This window comes from Odontesthes bonariensis, chromosome 1 (genome assembly GCF_027942865.1).
Source record: "Odontesthes bonariensis isolate fOdoBon6 chromosome 1, fOdoBon6.hap1, whole genome shotgun sequence".
NCBI classification, from domain to species: Eukaryota; Metazoa; Chordata; class Actinopteri; order Atheriniformes; family Atherinopsidae; genus Odontesthes; species Odontesthes bonariensis.
The window spans coordinates 17,651,670-17,672,219 of record NC_134506.1 but is presented as its reverse complement, the minus strand read 5'-3'; the positions used below and the strand labels follow the sequence as shown (position 1 = coordinate 17,672,219).

The window sequence follows — 20,550 nt, the reverse complement described above, 5'->3', positions numbered from 1 at the left end:
TTGTGAAAATTTTCAGGCTACCTTGTGTGCAGAACATTGTCCCATGAAATGCCTTCGGGCTGATTTTCATGCTGGTGCAAATAAATGGCAGTGACCCTGGATGGGGACGAAGCCATTTCAGAGGCTGAAAGAAAATATTTCTCAAGCCTTGAGTCTTGTGACTTTATACATCTGTTCACTCCAACATAAGAATGGCAGACATTTGCTTTTAAGAAGAAAGAATGCAAATTACTTTACATATGTAAAATTGTTTCTATAAGAGAGAATGTTAATAGAATCCTTCCCACTATTATCAGTAATGGATCATCCAGTACAGTAGATTTAGAAGTATCTTTAGAACCTGATTTGCATTGAGATGGCTTCTGTCTAGTCAATCTCTCTGAGCAATAGTTTCTTCTAAACCATCAACTTGTATTTTAGACCAAATCCCAACCAGACTGTTCAAGGAGGTTTTTCCCCTTAATCGACACTTCCATACTGGATTTGATCAATCTGTCTTTGTTGACAGGATATGTACGGTACCTCAGGCTTTTAAGGTTGCTGTAATAAAATCTTTACTTAAAAAACCTACTCTTGGTTCAGAATTGTTAGCTAATTACGACCTATATCCAATCTTCCTTTTTCGTCTAAAGTTCATGAAAAAATGGTTGAAACTCAACTTTGTGATCATTTACACAGAAATAATCAATTTGAACAGTTTCAGTCAGGATTCAGAATGCATCATAGCACAGAAACAGCGATTCAGACAAAATCTCATCGTTAGATATTTTCCCAGCAAAACACTTTGCTCTCAAACTACAGGTTTACTTGTGGTTCACAGAGTTTACAGGTAGCAGACACTCTCTCTAACTTTAAGACTAGGCTTAAAACTTTTCTTTTTCATAAAGCCTAAAGTTAGGTATGGCTCAGGTGACCCTGAAACATCCCATAGTTTAGTTGCTATAGGCCTAGCGGGGGGTCCCTTTTGCCAGATCCTCACCGTCACTGTTAAAGTCACAGCCGCTCCATGTCAAGTCAGCTTTGTCCTTTCCTTTGTCTTTTTCACATTCCTAGTCAGGTTTTGTTTTTTCAATTTTTGTTTTGTCATAGTTAGGTTTTTTTATGGTTACCGGCTCGGCTGCGCTTTTTGTTTGGATTGTTTAAATAAATCAAGTTTTACTTTGAAATATCTTTATCAGGGTCCTCCTTCACGACCACGCTACCAATGTGACACTTTCCTTACTTAGCTCTCTTTCTTTCTTTTTTTTTCCCCCTCTCATATGACATTATGTACATTTGGCATCATCATTGTCATTAACTTGTCGCCTCATGCATGCTCAGGACGGGAGATTGGACAGAACAGAAATTCCAGTGCAATCTGTTGGTGTTCTTAGCTTGGAAATGGTTTTTGAATTGCATCTGTATGCATGAATTGGACTAATTTTGAATTTAATTAATTTGATTTCATTCAATTATGATTACAATGAACAGGACTCTAATTGGACTGTATTATTGAAGTGCCTTGACATTACATTTGTTGTAATTTGGTGCTATATAAATAAAACTGAATTGAATTGCAAGTTTGTGGCTAGTTACATTTTTCATTTATTCATTGTTTTGTGTAAGTTAAAACATTGCCTTTCATAGAGTAAGGAACAGAATACACCTTTAGTAGGTCTTATTACAATTTTGATATTCCTGGAGCTGGTGTTGCTTAAATTTGACAAAAAATTGTTTTTCTATGACCCATACACCATTGGGCACCACTTTCGGCTACATAGATTATGGACGAGTGGAGAAGTAAAATGTTATGGATGAGTAAAATGTGTGTGTAAGGCAAGGCAAGGCAAGGCAAGGCAAGGCATCTTTATTTATATAGCGCATTTCATACCACAGGCAACTCAATGTGCTTTACATAAAGACAAGGAAAAGAACAGCATAAAGCAGCATTAAAACAATTCAATTCAATTCAATTCAATTCATTTTTATTTATATAGCGCCAAATACAACAAATGTCATCTCAAGGCACTTAGATAGTAAGTCCAATTCAAGCCAATTGGAATTCAATTAATTAATAATAATCATAATTCATAAAATAATCCAAAACAAGCAATTTAAAGAAAAAAAAGTATGTATGTATGTGTAGTATGCACACAAGGAATTAGCTATACTTACTACAGACAATTTTTACTTAAACTTTAGATGTATTTAGACTGAGAGCTGACCACAGAGTAATTCTATATTATACATTTAACGTTTGAGTGTGTGAGACAGAAATGAGAAAAGGGACTGAACAAATCAGATAGACTTGCATAAAGAGATGGCTGCAAGAATGATTCAGAATAGGTAAAAAAAATAATTATATAGGATCCATGTGGGAAAGTCATTGGTTCATTTTATTAACTACAGGCACAGTTGTTGTTCGCCAAACTGCATGTGCATATCACCTCAGGGAAGAATATAGTACTCAGTTATCTAACTTCAGGAATTCAGCACTGCAATGATTTTTGCCTTCTCTGGATAGATTAAGCAAATTACCATTTTGTCTCCAGCCAGCAAAGACTGAAATACCACCATGGCCACTCTTAAGCACAGCAGGTGTTGAAACCCTTCCAGGCTCTGTTCAAAAAAAAAAAGGAAGACAGACACATACAGAACCCAAGAGCACTAAGTGGTACTTCAAATAGCAACCATAGCTAACAAGGCTGAACAACATAACAGTAGTTGGTCCGTAATGGAGCTTAAAGCCCAAGCAATGATTTATATTGAAATTTAATCAGCTGTAGTTGTGCATTACAGGCCTGTGTGTAAAGGTTTCTTAGGTCTATATCTTTTCTCCAAAGTTCAGCAAAAAGACACATTTGACAATCTAAGAGTGTAATAACAACAGTACCTGCTTACACAGTCTCTACATGGGAAGTTTAATTGACATAGTTTGTCGAGACCTTTAGTAACAAAAAATAAAAACTAAATTTTTTTTTTTTACAAAGGAAAATTATGATGGACATACATGACTGGATGTTTTCAAAAACTAACTCTGATGTTGATCTAAAAAGAATCAGAGCTTCATATCACAGGGATTTACCAACCACTTCCTTTCAAATGCCAAATGATTCCTAAAGGCGGAAGTCAGTTTTATTACAAGAACCCAAACTCCTCTACACATATATTTCAGTAGGTTCCTTAGCCACAGACTGTGAAAACTGATGGTTGCTTGAACCAAACTGAAATAACTACTAAAAGACTACTAAAAACTACTAAAAACCTTTTTTAGTTTTTTTCTCTTCCTGATGGGTAAGTTTGCATTCTCCTTTTTGAACTCCTTTCAATCAAACCAAAAAGAGAAACCTGTAAGTATTCAGAATCTTCAAAACAGTATGCTGTCTTTGTTAGCAAATGAGTATGTTTTTTGTAAAATGTATTATAAAGAATGCACTTTTTTATCCTTACCTTTGGTAAAATAGTGTCATCTGGCAATATTGGAATGATATTCCAATATCATCTACATACAATTCTCAGATTTTGACATTATTGTTTGATACTTTGCCAAGACACAATCATTTCTAATCTTATATTTAAATCACAAAGAGGAAGAAGTGTGAAAAAGGTAAAGAATAAAGAATCATGGATGAAAACCACAGACATTATGTGCACTGGAAGATATTTTTATTAACACACCAAAATGCAGACCTTTGTCTGCTTTGGATTCTGTTTTTTTTTCACAGCAGAGCAAAGCTGTAGTGTTCACATCCAGTTGCTCGGGATTTTTGGGGGGGATAATCCCCAAGTGACAGCAGAGTGTTCCAGCAGGTAGATGTATGTTGGCAAGGCTATGCATGCAAAACTTTATCAGGAGCCTTAGTGGTTGTGACAAGGCTTCTGGCAAAGTCCTTGTAAATATTCAGAAGACTAACCAGTCTCCAGCTCACGTTCAGGGAAATTCGATCCGTTGGGCACACAAACAAACCACTTTTATCATATTAAATTGTGTGCACCAAAAATCCCCATATTTTCATTACCCTTTGTTTAAAAGTCAAACACCGCATATGTTGCACTAAGTGTTGGGGTGCACAGTGTGCACTCAGAGAAATGTTTTATTTTACATGTTCTTCACAGAAAATGGGCCAAGGCCAGTGAGTCTCAGGTGAAAACAGTAATTCATTGCATGCTTTTTCTTTTTAACAAACATTGTAAACGTGTCCCAAACACCAAAGCAATGCACAAAGGTTAAAAGAGGCTTCAGGCAACAGCAGGACCATTGTCTCTGTGAAGAAGGTAGACCCTGAGTAAAACTGAAGTGAATCAGTTGCATGAGGAAGTGGACTTAAAAGACACGTATAAAACGCCCTCTTCAGCTTTAAGAACATGATATTTACATTAAAATCCAAAGGGAAAGACATTAAGCTAAATACATTAAGCCCATTTCTGCATGTTTGTATTTAATTGTTGCAAGACAGCAGTCATTTTGAGGCAGAAATACAGAGAGAAAAAAGGAAGTGGTGAAAGTACATCTTAGTCAGGAATTTTTAGCAACCAGCATTGAAAAAAAACAGAAGCTTCTATGATTATTATGACAAAAAAAATTAAGATTGACCCAATCACCCTTTAAGTGGTTAGATAAAGATGGAAAGAAGTTTCTTCGGAGCCTCCCAACTTTTAATGTGAGATAAAAACTAGGTAGTGTTTTGCCCTCATAATTCTTCAGTCATACAGCTCTGCTACAGACAGATTTCTATTTATAACACAATCAGAGGCTGCTCCAAAGTAACTGTAAACCGAATGCATACATTCACAAAGCTTTTGTAATGATATTATATTGTTTCTCCATTCATTAATGTGAGGCTTGTTGTATTGCAATTATTTAAGTGCTTGTAAATTAAAGCCACTTTAATTGTGAAGCAGCTTTGATTTAGTGATACGATTTTCTTTGGTGTCTAAAGAAAAGTTGAATCACATTCAGTAAACAAGGTCAAAATGTTAGAATTGCAATGTGACCATACTATCATGGACACCATTTTTCAGACTTTACATGCAGTTGCTCTGACATGTTTTTCTAATGCATGTATAGGTCTTTAAAGGATAAAAGCACAATAAACGTCCGTTTTCAAAATAATCAACTCACCCGAGTGGTTACTGGTGTGCACTGGTAATCCATATCAAATTTCGTGGCGAAAAGTTGCTTCTGTCGTGTTTTATTTGGCAGCTCGTTCATGCTCGCACTATTTTCTTAGCGGTGGCGGAGTAATATCAACGAACATCCAGTACAAAATGTCAAGTTGTCAAGAGTTGATTATTTTGAAAACGGACGTTTATTGTGCTTTTACGGACCTTTCTAGACATGCGCATGACTTGCCATTCTGAAGCAGGTTGAGAAGAATCAAAATTAGGCAAATACCGGAGACAGCAGTAAACATCAAAAAAGCGGTGAGGGGGGTTCTAAAACATTGCAGACGACTCAGAAAAGAGGCTTAATGTTGAAAATACCGCAGTTCCCCTTTAAGCCTGCTGTACAAGCAGGCTCTTTCCATACATTTATTAGGCATATTTTAAACCGCATGTTTTGGGGACAGTCTCTTACAGAAGTATGTAACATGTACTATAAACATAGGTGATATTCTCACTGGTTCAGTGAAAACAACATTAAGTCACCAATGATTTTTGCATGTAATGTGGGTATCAGCAGTTTAAATTAGACAGCAGGGATTTAAGGCATGATTTTAAATTACAATCAAATTTACAAGGAAAAAGTTCATCATTTGGAAGGAGTTCGACCAAAACTAAATTTAGCAGCAGCCAGTTTACAGTTTCAAAGATGAGGGGAAGCTGAGGTATTGTGTTGTGACCACAGGATACACAGTAATGGACTAGTAGAGCTGAGACAGTTTGGCACACTATTTTCATTTCGCAAACAAAAGTGAAGATGTTTCTATGATTATTGTCATGAATGTTTTTATTCATAACTTATGTTGACAGAAATAATAAATTATGTTGTTGTGTTACCTAACTTTGCCTTAAAAACAACACCAATTATTATTGCTACACTGAAATAGAGTTGAGTTGACTGTTTCAACATTTTAGAGAACTTGTTACAGCTTCCTTGTAGATTTACCTGTTTCCTCAGAATCTCTGTAAACTCAGATGGAATTTAGGATGTCATGTTTAAGGCTCCTTGAGGGGCATGTCATCATTTGCAGGACTTGCTGCAGAAGTTACCACTGAAGATAGTTTTTGAATCTGCCACAATGGAAAATGCGGCGAGATTTTCATTTTGTGATAGAGGTCATAATATAAAGTATTACGCCTTTTAGAGGCCAGAAATAGCTATCACAGTGGGAGTAGATAGCTTCTTGCTGTACTGTCAGGTTGTCTGCTCATTTTTACATTAAAAGCTGTAATCTAAAGAAGGATGGAACATTCTTATCATTATCCCTTTACACACACGTTGCAATTTTGCTACAACAGAGTATTTTGAGTATTCTTAGTACCTGGAAAAAAAATTGGTATGTTGTCTTTATGTGTTGTAATATGATTTTCCTCAGCCGAGAACCTTGTTGTTTCTGTTAACCTGTCGTGTTTTCTGAGAATTTCTGTGTTCTGACTTCACAAGATTTTCCATAACAGATAACAATCTCTATACATACCTAAAACATTAGCACAGTTCTCTAGATTGAATAAAACTGTGATGTTTTTTTAAATTGTGGACTGCTTTTCTTCAAAGCACAAGTCAGTACATAACACATCAGTAATTCATTCTTGTAGGTTTGACGTAGGTAGGTCGATAACTAAAATCTAATTGGATAATTGTTATTTTTTTTACACAGTCATAATCATTTTTCACACATTACTTACTTACTTATTTATGAGTGGAGATGATAATTGTGTTTACAACTGGGGCAATTTAACAGAAATGTCATATTCCCACATGGTTTTACACTGTTTGACAGAGTCTGCCATCTTTCCCCTGTCCTCTGCTGTAGACATGGCAAATATGCCATGTGCAATTTCTTTGTTTATAAAGTCTAAAAGCCAAAAATAAATACATTTTTTATTGATATTCCAGTTATCACTGCCAGTAATAGGATGTTAATCTTCATATGGTGTGTGTTATTTATTTAATTTTCACCAGTCTTATACTGTATTAGTGTCATAAAAATGAACAGACAGTGGATTGTTGATTACAATTATCTGTTTGACCAATGATTACTTTTCATATTCATTAGAATTAATTCTAAAAACATTTGAACTGTTTCTCTCAGACATTCCCAAAGCCTCTGTTTGAAAATACAATCGTGCCTTAATTCCCCACTTCTAATCACAACAAATGAGATTTGAGATAGTTGGATCCCAGGCAGGAGGTAAGATTCTGACTATAAGCACTAAGTAATGAGAGTGTACAGATTCGATAGGCCTTGTTTTAAATCAAAGGTTATACTATCTAATGAGGAGCACGAGGCCATGTTAGAGACAACTGCAGTACTCAGATTTTCACTGAGACAGTATGGTTAAAAGGTTGAAGTAAGCATGGGTGGGCAGGGACTGAAGTGCTGCAAAGTTGTAACTACATCGAAGACCTTTATCCCATTATCTTTTTTTTCCTGTCTCCCCTATTACAGTGTCAAATGCACTCCTTAACTTCTTCTGTGGTCCTCTATGAAAAGGTGTATATATAATTTGATATAACATTATTTACAAAACCAAACATATTGATTGAAGAATTGATAGTATATAATTATGGTTTCATAATGTAGCAAGTCAGTTTGCTTGTTAGTAATCATTTAAATTTCATGGAAAATCCTATTCTTATTTAATGTCTATCTATTTGATATAAGATACCAGCTTCTTTTTTTAAAATAATTTTAAATAACAATATCAAGGTTAAGTTAAACACAACATCTTTCTGAAAAAGATCAAGAAAAAAATGTAATCATTGAAATGTTGGCAAAAAAAAGACGTTGAAGATGACTGTGTTTCAACCATGTGATTATTTGTTAAGGCGAGGCAAATAATTGGGTCCTTGGTTGGTTGAATACAAACTTAACAGCAATTTATGTATGTCTAAAAAACATCTACAACATATAATCAGAGCCTGAGATGTCCCCGAGGGAAGCATGCACATATAATGATAACAAAACAAAAAATACATATGCACTTTACTGTATGTAAAAGCCCTGTGATAGACATCCTCTAATTGTGAAGCGGCTGCATCAAAAACACTGGTGTGAGCCCAAAGGTCAGACCTTTAAGGTTTGATGTTCTGTCCTGAATACATTAGCCACAAACACAGTGATGTCTGAGCCTTCACTAGAGGCAGACACAGATAGATATTACCTTGGATTCATTACAAGCCTCTGGAACCTTCCACAGGAAAAAGGGACAAGTGCAGCTTGCCCTAATTGAATATTCATAAATGTCACGTTAGTGAAGCAAATACATCGCTCTTTGTTACACAAACAGGCACAGACAATAAACAAAAAATTATAACATGGGATTGTAAACCCGAAATTTTCAAATGGACAAAATATGATGTGATGAAATTCACACCATTTATACACTCTCACAACCACAGGATTCAGTAGACATGAAGAAACTTACCAATGTTTTGTCTTGTCTTTTTTTCTCTCTCCAATAATTAAACAGAACATGATTTCAGGATTTATTTCTCACATCTCGTCACTTCCATTTGGGCAAATTGGATTCAATGGTTCCACTGAGCTAACAGCAGATAGCATTTGACATTTATTTAGGGGCATTGCAGTGTGAAGGTTATCGTTGGAATTTTTTAGGCTTGTGCCATATCTGATGACTTTCTCTCTAGTAATCCTCGCATTTGAGTTGAAAGGTATGTTCCTTCTTGTAGTTATATATCAGCTTCTTTCTGTTTCACTGGACTGGCAAATGGTTTTAAGGCTGCACACAATATGTCACAGAGTGACATTACTGTTATTTGATGATTTATCTTTACAAGTTACATCTTGGTTATCTGTTAGGTAAGCATCACCATCATTTCATTAATTAAACAGTGCAACCATAAATACAACCAATAACTGACATTGGTGTAATGCTGAGTCATAACAGCTCACTCACTATCCATTTCATTCTGACTGGAGCATTTTTGTATTGCAATTTTGTGAGTTGAATTGAGAATTTGGAGAAAAAAATTGACTAATTCAATTAAAATACACTCCCTTTAGCTTTAGAAGTAGTCTCAACTTAAATATTAATGGAAATATCTGGCTTTTTTGCTGCTTAATGTTACACAACATACACTTGCTAGCTGTTGACATGAGTCTTCTTTGATGCTGAGGAAGTAGGGTACAGTAGCCCAAAACAGCTACCAGCAGATAAGAGTTCCAAACATCATGGAAATAAATAGATGAAAATATTACAACCAAACAGTAATTCTATTGTCTTTACTACTTCATCCAAACATTGTAGTTTGGATAGTACAACAGGATTATAGCTTGTTGGAAAGGTTATCTTCATAACGAACATCAGTCAGTGGTGGCAGGATAATTAGGCTTGGGTTATTTTTGGGACTGAGTGTGATGAATACATACCCAGCAGTAATAGCAGGAGCGTTATTCATAAAAACGGTAACAGGACATCCAGATATATCGAGTGTCTTAAACCCGATGTAAATTACTTGTATAAATTCTCCAGATCTATTGCAAAGAGTGGTTAAGCGTTCTACATGAAGCACTAGCACACAAATAATGTGGTGGTGAATAACAATGCATAATAAAAGTATATTCATTAGCTTCTCGCTGAAAAGTGCTGCTAAAAAACTGTCAATGGTTTCCGTAGAAATGAGGTTCATCATCATAGATCTAAAACTAAATTGTAAATGAAGTGTTAAAACATTCAGAATTACAAGGAATAAAATGAATGCAGCAAACATACTGATATGTCAGTTATCAAAGAAGGGGATGAGAATGGGATGAAAGCAAAAGCAGGGAAATTGAATCAGCATGCAGTTATCTGTCTTGCTATTCATTTCATGCCTTTCTTTTTGCTGTTGGTGCTGACCCTGAAATTCTGACTCTTATTTGCATCAAGTAATGACTGTAACAGAGAGGTTGACGCAGGTCACTTGCAACTCCCTCATAAGTTGAGTTTTTTGTCCCTCTTCTGCACATCACTGACTCCCACTCTTTAGCTTCCTACTGAATGAGACAACTTTGATGGTCAGGCTGATCTCTTTCATTGGTCTTTTGCTCAGTGTTCATGCTTGGTGATCTCCACCTAAATCAGTTCATGACGTGGTGCAATTGATTTGTCAAGATCTGCTGCTTAGTATTTTTCAACCTTCTCTTTGATCTAGTGAAGAGTGAATGGTGCACAGAACAGCAAAAATGACAAATGCATCCAACAGACTGAAAATGCTGAAGCCCCATTTATTTTTCCATCAATTCATCATTCATCATATGTCCCATCAAAATACACCAAGTAACCAATGCGATGATTTTTTGAAATTTTTGCACATCAATCTAAATTTCATATAAAAATACACAAATTGTTATTTTTCATTTTTATTTATTATGTTACAATTGAAAGAAGTAACAGAAGTGTAAAAAGAGATTATTAACATACGTTAATTTACATTTTGCACAACCTGAATTTGGTCAGTCTGTCCCATTCCTAATAACACAAACTATCCAAACTATCATGCTTTATCAGATTAAATGTGAAACATGTCTTCACAAACAACAAACTGATACCACAAAAAGAGCTGAAATGACCATAAACTCTATCACAGTCAGTTAGCTGTTTTTTTTTTGAGGACACACAAATTCCTCTATTGTGCTTCCTACAAAAGATTTCTTGATGTAGAGGACAAGTGATTTTTCTTTGTCAACTGATGTTGAATAAATACTGGTAAAAGACCACTCTTAAAGCCAGGATGGAACCGAACTGCTGTAGCACTTAAAAATATGAGACAGCATTCTTATTCCTTTATTGCAACTGATGTTCCATTTTCTTATTTTTAATTGTCTTGCAGGTTAATTTTCTGTTATTTTCATCCTGTTTGCTGACGTTTAAGCACCAAAACTACTAGTTTATGGTCAGAGATAGACTGGGACAAAAAACTGCCCTGGCATTTCGGCCAGAACGACCCATCGCATATGATCATGTACACCATCCATGTTGGTGCACCCTTGAATATGTATATCAGCCGTGCAACTCCTCAAAACTACTGCGATGAGTTAGCAGGTATCAGTGAGAGTGTATGTGTGTTTGATGAATTATTCTAAATATTCAGTTCAGACTTGAAAGAATCATATGACAACTGTTAGATTGCAATAAATATTTTCTCAATCATTTCAAGAACTTCCTCTTACCTTATTTCCCTACAAGAGCAGCTTTCTAAATAATTCCCTCTTCTCAGCCCCCCTATCTATGACTGTGTCTGTGTCCAGTACCATGAGGGTGTCTTCCTCAGTGGCCATCAACAGAAATGCCTCCAGCTTGTTTGCTGACATGTGGCTCCCAAGTCTGCTTTTGATTAATTTGAGTGTTGAGAATGTTCTTTCACAGGCCACCTTGGTTAGGAAAAGGATCAGTAAGAACTTATATACAAGCCCGACGAGATGATTCTGACGGATGCCTGCGTTCAGGTTACATCCCACCATTCCGACATGGGCCTCCAATTGTCAGAATGGCGACACTTAATTTTCTATCAAACGTCCCGCCATTCCGACACTTTTTTTCTCCCATTGTCGGAATGGCGGAATGTTTTATTTTTTTTGCCATTCCGACAATTCCTTTAATAGCCTATTAAAGCCTTTTTTTTTTTTTTTAGAGGAACTCCACAACCTCGCAAACCAAACAGAGCATCGCCTTGTGAAAATTAGATTTTTCATCTCATTATTGCCTAACCCCACTGAAGCTAGTCGCAATATCGCAAGTGTAGGGTGGATAATACATACAATCTCCCAAATTGCTAAGTTTCCATAAACATTACTGCAAGTAAAAAAAGAAAAGAATAAAATTTATGAAACTACAGCAGGGTATCATTGGAGTATAATTTCTGCCCCTGAATGGAAAAGACAACATTCTACAAGATCACCCAATCCACTTGTTGTCATACAATTCTATAGATTTTATTAGTGTATATTTTTGCCACATATACTACAGTCATGTAAAAAAGAAAGTAAACTGTCTTTCAATTCTGAGATCTTATATATCAGGGCATAATTAAAATGAAAAAAAATCTAATCTGGTCTGGTCTTTAGTTAAGATAAACACAACCTCAGAAAAACAATGACATGGTCATGTGTAATTGTTTTTTCAACAACAACAACAAAGCCGAATTGGGACATTTTTGGCGTTAACCATAGAAATTTCAACAAAGGCTAAAAGTGTTAGAATTCATAGGAACCAGTCGGCACAGCAGGCAACGTCACAAAGTGATGTGTGGAGGAAGAGGAACAATATGCAGAATCCACAGGAGGCATTCAGATAGAAAACAAAAGTCTTTAATTACTTACAAAACAGAACAAAATGTAAAGTGCCGCAGGGGCAGGTACGCCAGAGAGAGCAAATTCAACAAGAGTAAAATAATGATTAAAAAAAACAGGAACTAGCATGCCAAGAACAGACCATGAAAGGAGACTAACACAAAGATCTGGCAAAGAAGAAAGAAACCCAAGCGATACACACACTGGAGGTTATTTCTAATACAAAACAGCTAAGAGATGGGTGGCAATTAGTGATTTAAACCTGTGCTGTGTTCCAAATGTCCACTATATATTATTTACTCTCAACTGGACTCAGTAGTAGTTAGAGCTGCAAAGATGGCGATGCATTTCAGGCACTACTTTTATGTCACAGAATGCCATAATCATGTTACATGTCACATAAATGAACGCCGGATATGCACACACCAAATCTGAAAGTTAAAGAGAGCACAATGTACTCACAGCTGTAAACGACATCTGTTAGTATAACACTGACATAAAACTTTCTGACAGATAAAATGTACGATTATAATCTTTTCTAATTCTATCGAATTGATCTACACAAGCACTAACAGTGGCTGTAACTGAGGTTGTTTTAATAATATTATTTATTCATCCAGAAACAAGTGTTATTACAATCAAGGTTTATACAAAATCAACTGTAAAAAGAGTTAATAAAGAGAGGGACAGGCTTTAACTTGCGGCATTGATATATGGCAGTTGATAGAAATGCTGACAAATGCATGCTTTTTTTCTTTGCACATCTTGTTTTTTTTGTTTGTTTTTTTACAGCATGATTTGAGGGTTTTGCAATTTCAAAATAATTCATTCTGTGTGTTTTTTTATGGGAGAATGTTTGTGTTTTTGTCTGTGTTTTCATTTTTGGGTGGTTGTAATAGTTTTTAGCAGTTTTTAGCAGTGTTTGCAGTGTGAGTTTTTCTGACTGCCACTGAAGGCCAGAGTCACTGGCTCCCCAGACAGCAGTTAGAGAAATAAACAACAAGTGCGGACTGCTGGGAAGGAATAAATGGGATACATAGGGGAGCAACAAGAGGAGAGAAGAGAGATGGAAGACTGACAGATGAGAGCATAAGCTGGAGAGGAGTCCCGCAAGAGCTGGAGGGTATTTTTCCTGCTGGGCCCAAGACTGGACAGGGGGTTGTGTGGAGTGGGAAGATGAGGGTACAGAGGGGCCAAAGAGCAGGTCCAGCCTGAAGCAGCAGTTGAGGTCCAGTGTGAATCAGGTGACAATATTCCGTTCCTTCAGATAAGGAGGACAGCTGCTGTGATTTGAACAAGGCTGAATAGTGGATGAAGGAGTCCCCCACTGAGAGGAAAGCATTGTCTGACCCAACTCGAAGAGGGGACCACAGAAAGCCTGAAGCACAGCGCCTGGGTCAGGAACAGGGGTTGCCAGGCCATTGTGAGTGGCCTGTTAGCAGTCTGTAACAAAGAGCAACCCACAGCCTTTTTAAAGGCCTGCTCTGGCTATTCTAAGATACCTTACAAAGAACATCTTGGTTTTAGTGACTATTTTATTCTCTTTGCAATTCTTTTAACACTGAACCTGTATTGTGACTTTCATTCTGCTCACCCCTGAGTTTTATGAAAGTACTTTAACTATAAGGCACGGCCACACAAATAAAATCAATTAACATAAGAAAGACAAAACTAATCTAACTAGTTGAGATCTAAACAGAACATGACATCAATGGCAGAAACCAAAAGGTAAAATCCAAACCGAAAGCCATCGACCATGTCGAGCACCTTCATACGGAATATACGAATGGCAAGATTCTGCACTGATAACTTCAATAGTATAACCTTCATATCAATCAAGATGTTGTAGGTTGCTCCATTTTCAAATGCAATGTAATTATTGATGTTTCTCTGTAACTGTGGGTTGGGGAATGGAATTTCATTCATGTGGATTACATTGTAGGCAAGAACCTAGGTCTTTTACAGAATGCTCTGAACATATCAGTCTGCACTTGATACTCGTATGAAAATACTCTGAAAAATACAAACCAATTGTTTTTCTCTGATTGCAATTCTTCAACTCGAGTCAACAACAGTTTTGCAAATTTGCCATGATAAGCACCCAAAATCACCACACGTTTGCTGCCAGGAAATTCCCAGCTCATTACAATGTAGGCTTGTGGCGAAAAATGAAAAACTACATTTGTGAGTTTCAGGCATCCTGTTCATGCCTTCACCAGTCAACTGCAAGTAGATATCCAAAGTTTGGGTCATTTGATCTCTAAGCATTCATATATAAAGTCTAACTAAAACTACTCAAACCCATAAAATAAATGGAGCAATTTAGAATATCGTGATGGTGTCTCAGAGACCAGGATCATATGTAAATATGTAATTACATTAATTAGGTAGATACTGTGGAGCAGGTGTCACTTGTATTCTGACAAGCAATAGTTAAAACTTCTTAAGTTAGTGTTGAGCTCCAATCAACACAGCAGAATAGTGCCACATTATTAGCATTTCAATATTAACAGGGGAAGTATAATCCACCCAGTGTAATGCCACGCTCATTAACCCAAGAAAATACTGTAAAACCCCCACTCCAAACTTGGGAATGACAATTAATTCAGTCATTAAATCTAAGTGATTAGGAGTGGTTAGACAGAAAAGACTACTGTCTGTCAGAGAAAATATTGAATTCAAAGTTAAAATGAGGGATGCTGTGAGACGTATTTGAAAACAAAACAACAACAACAACCAAAATCATGAAAGCTAAAGAAATTGTTACTGTCAAATTAATACATTGTATAATTTGAATGAATTGGCAAGAATGTTTTTGAAATTGCTTCTTGTTTTTTCAGCAAGAACAAATAAAGGGATCTCTTTGTAAAGCCTGAGTCTGCCTTATGGTAAACAGGATGTTTCATCTGAGAGAAAAGCAGGAAGGTTTTAGAGGAGATGGAAATTTGTTTGCATAAGAATTTGTTATTTTAGTTACAAAAACAGAGCCTTCTAATGGTATAATGACAGAAAAAAGTCCAATAAAAACAGTCTTTCAGAACTGATGCAAGTTTGAAGAAGTTGTCTTTGTGCCATCATATCAAAAGACTGGTATTGCTGCCTCAGGGAAGATGCTGGTTTTAATTTGTCAGACTGATGGTTGTTTTTTTTTTCTTCTTTCTCCATGTGTTAATTCAAAATTTCTTCAATTTATAACTGAGGGATATATAATATATATATTTTCTTCTAAACCATCAACTTGTATTTAGACCCAATCCCAACCAGACTATTAAGGAGGTTTTCCCTTTAATCAACACTTCCATATTGGAATTGATCAATCTGTCTTTGTTGACAGGATATGTACTCAGAACTTTCTGCTTCTACATTCAGACAAAACAGAGGTCATTGCCTTTGGACCTGAGCCCTTCAGAGAAAAACTATTTAGCTATTTAGTTAGTCTAGATGGTATTTCCTTGGCTTCTAGTACTACGGTGAGGAGCCTCAGAGTTATTTTTGACCAGAATTTATCATTTGACGCACCTATTAAACAGGTTTCTAGGACTGCCTTCTTTCACCTTCATAATATTGCCAAAATTAGGAACATCCTTTGTCAGAGTGATGCAGAAAAACTTGTCCATGCATTTGTTACTTCAAGATTGGATGACTGATGAAGGCTAGCCGCAAATTCAACATGGCAGACTCACCAGGTGTTGGCAATCGCTCATCAACCACCAGGTGTTGGCAATCGCTCATCAACCATCCAGATCCACATATAAGGCGCTCCTTCCTGGGCTCTACCTTTTCGTCAGCAAGCTGCATGGTTCGCAAGCCAAATCGCAGCCCGGAAACCAGGCAGCCCGGTAAGCAGCCCGGTAAGCAGCCCGGTAAGCAGCCCGGTAAGCAGCCCGGTAAGCAGCCCGGTAAGCAGCCCGGTAAATATAAAGAGACGCTCTCGCAACCTACATCTAGCCCGACATAGCAGCCGTCGCGCAGCCTCCGAGCCGACTTCTTTGGTTCAAGCCGAACCAGCTGGCTTCTCAGCTCTTCCTAAGGAGCGTTTTCCCTCGCCTACGCCCGCCCGGCCATCGCAGGGTAAGTTATGGTACTCTGTCTCATTGGTTTAATATGTTTTCCCGGTCTCACGCTAGCTTCTCTCGCCTAGGCCAGCCGTATGTGCCCGCTCACGCTCATGTCTCGCTTCGTCTTCGCTCCAAGGATCCTGCAGGGGCAACATATCAACTTGGTCTCCCTGGTTGCTTCCCTCTCCCGTGGTCGACCGGCAGGTCGCTCCCTCTTCTGATTTCACGGCTGTGTTCCGCTCGGCCGATCCCCGCCTCTTTCCATCGGCGAGTTTGTAGCTGCATTCGGGGTCCACAGGGACGTTATTGCTCTGTTTATCCCGAGCGCCGAGTCGAGCTGGACTCAAAAGCCGCCTCTGTTCTGTCACAGTCGGGTGTTCGCCTGGACTGGTCCGTCCTGGACACCGAGCTCCTGGTTATGTTGGCTCACGCAACCCATGCTTCTCCTGCCAAGCCGTCGGCCACAGTAGCGCCCTCTGTCCCTACATTCCGTTAAGCCGGCTCCCTCCGCTCCTCCAGTGATCACCGTACAGGTAACAGTCCGGCTAGCTCAGTCGGTAGAGCATGAGACTGATAATCTCAGGGTCGTGGGTTCGAGCCTACGTTAGCAGTTGATAATCAACAGATGTTCGATCCAGCACTTAAAGTCAAAGTCAGCTTGTTACCACCATCACAGCATCCTCAGTGGTGCCTCTTTGAATGATCACAAACCATGATGTCTTGCTAACCAGGACCATTTATTTCTTAGCCTAACGAAATGATGTCGCAGCCCAAAGCCAGCCAAGAACTGACCAAACTGTTTGGGTAAGGCGTTGTTAACACATGATCAGCATGTAAAGATGTTGGTGACGCCATGTTTCATAAAGTGTTGCAGCTCAACTATGATAGACTATTAACTGGTAATGATATTGACTAAATCAGACCAGGAAGTGACCGAAATATCGATAACGATGGAACTGACTATGATGTTGACTCTGATGTGAAATCGTGCGTGTATTAAGTGAGAAATGCAGGCGTATTTTCTCATGCTGTCTGGAAGGCAGAACTTTACAATTGGAGGACATGTTCTCATTACCTTAAACGGTATTCACATTGCATCTCCCACAAGGGAAGTCAGGGCTGTGCTGTGACACAATATGTTTGGTATGCGGATATGTTGCAGACCACATAAAGAGTCCTTCAGCGTGGCTGCATGTACACAAGATACACCACTGCAAAAAAAAAAAAAAAAAAAAAAAAAGCGCTCGCTCAGCTTATAGGTAAGCTCTCGCAACTACTGGTGGTGGAGTCCTTCAGCTCTAATTGTCGATTTTCTCTCTCTCTCTGGCAGCACTATCTCTTGGCAGCAAAAGGGGGCTTTCTATCTCTATGGCAAATCAAGCGAGCTCAGTCTCCCCGTTCTCTCACTTTCCTTGCAGCCCAGGCGGGCTCACTGTTCCTGCAGCCCAGGCGGGCTCACTGTTCCCGCAGCCCAGGCGGGCCCACTGTTCCGGCAGCCAAGGCGAGCTCACTGTTCTGCAGCCCAGGCGGGCTCACTGTTTCTGCAGCCCAGGCGGGCTCACTGTTTCTGCAGCCCAGGCGGGCTCACTGTTTCTGCAGCCCAGGCGGGCTCACTGTTCCTGCAGCCCAGGCGGGCTCACTGTTCCTGCAGCCCAGGCGGGCTCACTGTTCCTGCAGCCCAGGCGGGCTCACTGTTCCTGCAGCCCAGGCGGGCTCACTGTTCCTGCAGCCCAGGCGGGCTCACTGTTCCTGCAGCCCAGGCGGGCTCACTGTTCCGGCAACCCAGGCGGGCTCACTGTTCCGGCAACCCAGGCGGGCTCACTGTTCCGGCAACCCAGGCGGGCTCACTGTTCCGGCAACCCAGGCGGGCTCACTGTTCCGGCAACCCAGGTGGGCTCACTGTTCCGGCAACCCAGGTGGGCTCACTCTCACTGTCTCTCTCTCTGCAGGCAGCCCAGGCGGGCTCAATCCGCTGCTGCCAGGCGGGCTCACACTCACTTTCTCTCTCTCCGCAGGCAGCCCAGGCGGGCTCAATCCACGGCAGCCAGACAGGCTCACTCTCCCTTTCTCTCTCTCTCCGCAGGCAGCCCAGGCGGGCTCAATCCACGGCAGCCAAGCGTGCTAACTCTCCCTTTCTCTCGCTCTGCAGGCAGCCAGGCGGGCTCACACTCACTTTCTCTCTCTCCGCAGGCAGCCCAGGCAGGCTCAATCCGCTGCAACCAGGCGGGCTCACTCTCACTTTCTCTCTCTCTCTCCGCAGGCAGCCCAGGCGGGCTCAATCCACGGCAGCCAAGCGTGCTAACTCCCTTTCTCTCTCTCTGCAGGCAGCCCAGGCGGGCTCACTCCTCTTTTTGGGGGGGGGCAACCTTCTCACAGGCACCTTCCAGCCAGTCCCTCACCAGCTCGGCCCCGGCTCAGTTTTTGGGGGGAAGATATTCAGCATCTATCTCCCTATGCCGGACTTGCAAGCTCACAGCGGTTCAGCTTGCATGTCCTCCGCCGGGGCCCGAGCGCCAAAGAATATTGACAATAAACCTTGCTTGCAATTGTCTCCCTATCTCTCCGTGTGAGTCTCTCCAGGTTGAAATGAAGGCTAGCCGCAAATTCAACATGGCAGACTCACCAGGTGTTGGCAATCGCTCATCAACCACCAGGTGTTGGCAATCGCTCATCAACCATCCAGATCCACATATAAGGCGCTCCTTCCTGGGCTCTACCTTTTCGTCAGCAAGCTGCATCCCACCACCTCCCCATCTCCACCCGATGTCTCAAGTCCTCGACATCTGCTTCCTTCGTATGACTCCGCCACCAGGTTCGGGTCCCAAGGGGGGAAGATATTCAGCATCTATCTCCCTATGCCGGACTTGCAAGCTCACAGCGGTTCAGCTTGCATGTCCTCCGCCGGGGCCCGAGCGCCAAAGAATATTGACAATAAACCTTGCTTGCAATTGTCTCCCTATCTCTCCGTGTGAGTCTCTCCAGGTTGAATTATTCTTTATTATTGGGCTGTCCCACAAATTCTCTGATAAGCCTCCAGCTGATCCAAAATGCTGCAGCCAGAGTTCTAATGAGAACAAACAGGAGAGATCACATTTCTCCAGTTTTAGCTTCTCTTCATTGGTTCCCTGTTAAATTCAGACTAACTTTAAGAGCAGGCTTAAAACTTTATTTTTTGATAAAGCTTATAGTTGGGGATGTTCAGGTGATCCCAAAACATCCCATAGTTAAGCTGCTATAGGCCTAGACTCCTGGGGGGGTCTCTTATGTCACCCCTTTCCTCACTTTGCTACCTTTTTTCCCTCTTTTATTTCGTCACATGACATTCTGTACATTTGGCGTTATTGTTGTCATTAACTTGTGTTTCTTGTGTCTCAGCAGGGGGGTATTCCTAGAAGCTGGCTTAGCGGAAAGCCTGGCTTATTTTGCTACTTCTGGCTAAATTTAGCGTGAGTTCCGTTCCATCATAAACGTGGCTTATTTGAACGCCCGCTGAGTAACCATGGTAGTTTATGCTGCTGAACTAGCCTGGTCTCGGGCAGGCTAAAGTTGAAGCTTAGCTTAGCTGCAACTCAAAAAATGTCCGAACGGCTGAAACGGACTCCGGAAAGAAATGTTCACCTAGAATTCTGCGCTCCCGCAACTCATGTCTTGTCTAAAAAACAAAGCAAAAACTGTGGTTATCATATCACCACTTTCACTGTCTCGAAAAATCAATGAGTCGGTGCCAGTGCAACTAAAGAAACGCAACTATACACACGTGAGCATGAAATTAAATGAGAGAGAACATGGTATTCATTAAAACTAATCAATACCTAACAAACATCCGATCTACACCCACGTAGGACCCGACTCAGAAAAATGGGGGACACGTAATAATGTTAATGATACAAATTATTTGTACAGTCAAGGACTGTACAAACAAGATATTAGATAAAACGCAGGAATTAAAACATCTTACCATATTAAAAATATGACCTCTGTCCTTTCAGGCTGCTGCTCCACATTTACAGTAGCCGATAATGTAAAACAACCTACTGGCTGAAGTATTTGCATTA

The 20,550-nt window shown here is 39.7% G+C and overlaps 1 protein-coding gene across 1 annotated transcript in view; it reads left to right on the top strand.

The window, feature by feature from the left end:
* LOC142383555 (uncharacterized) overlaps window positions 1-18,142 on the top strand; it is an 89,031-nt gene extending 70,889 nt beyond the window's left edge. The window contains exons 3-4 of the mRNA XM_075469191.1: window positions 16,194-16,508; window positions 16,579-18,142. Coding sequence (XP_075325306.1) covers window positions 16,194-16,508; window positions 16,579-16,991 — 728 coding nt within the window. The 3' untranslated portion in view covers window positions 16,992-18,142. The remainder of the gene's footprint in view (window positions 1-16,193; window positions 16,509-16,578) is intronic.
* The last annotated feature ends 2,408 nt before the right edge of the window (window positions 18,143-20,550 follow it).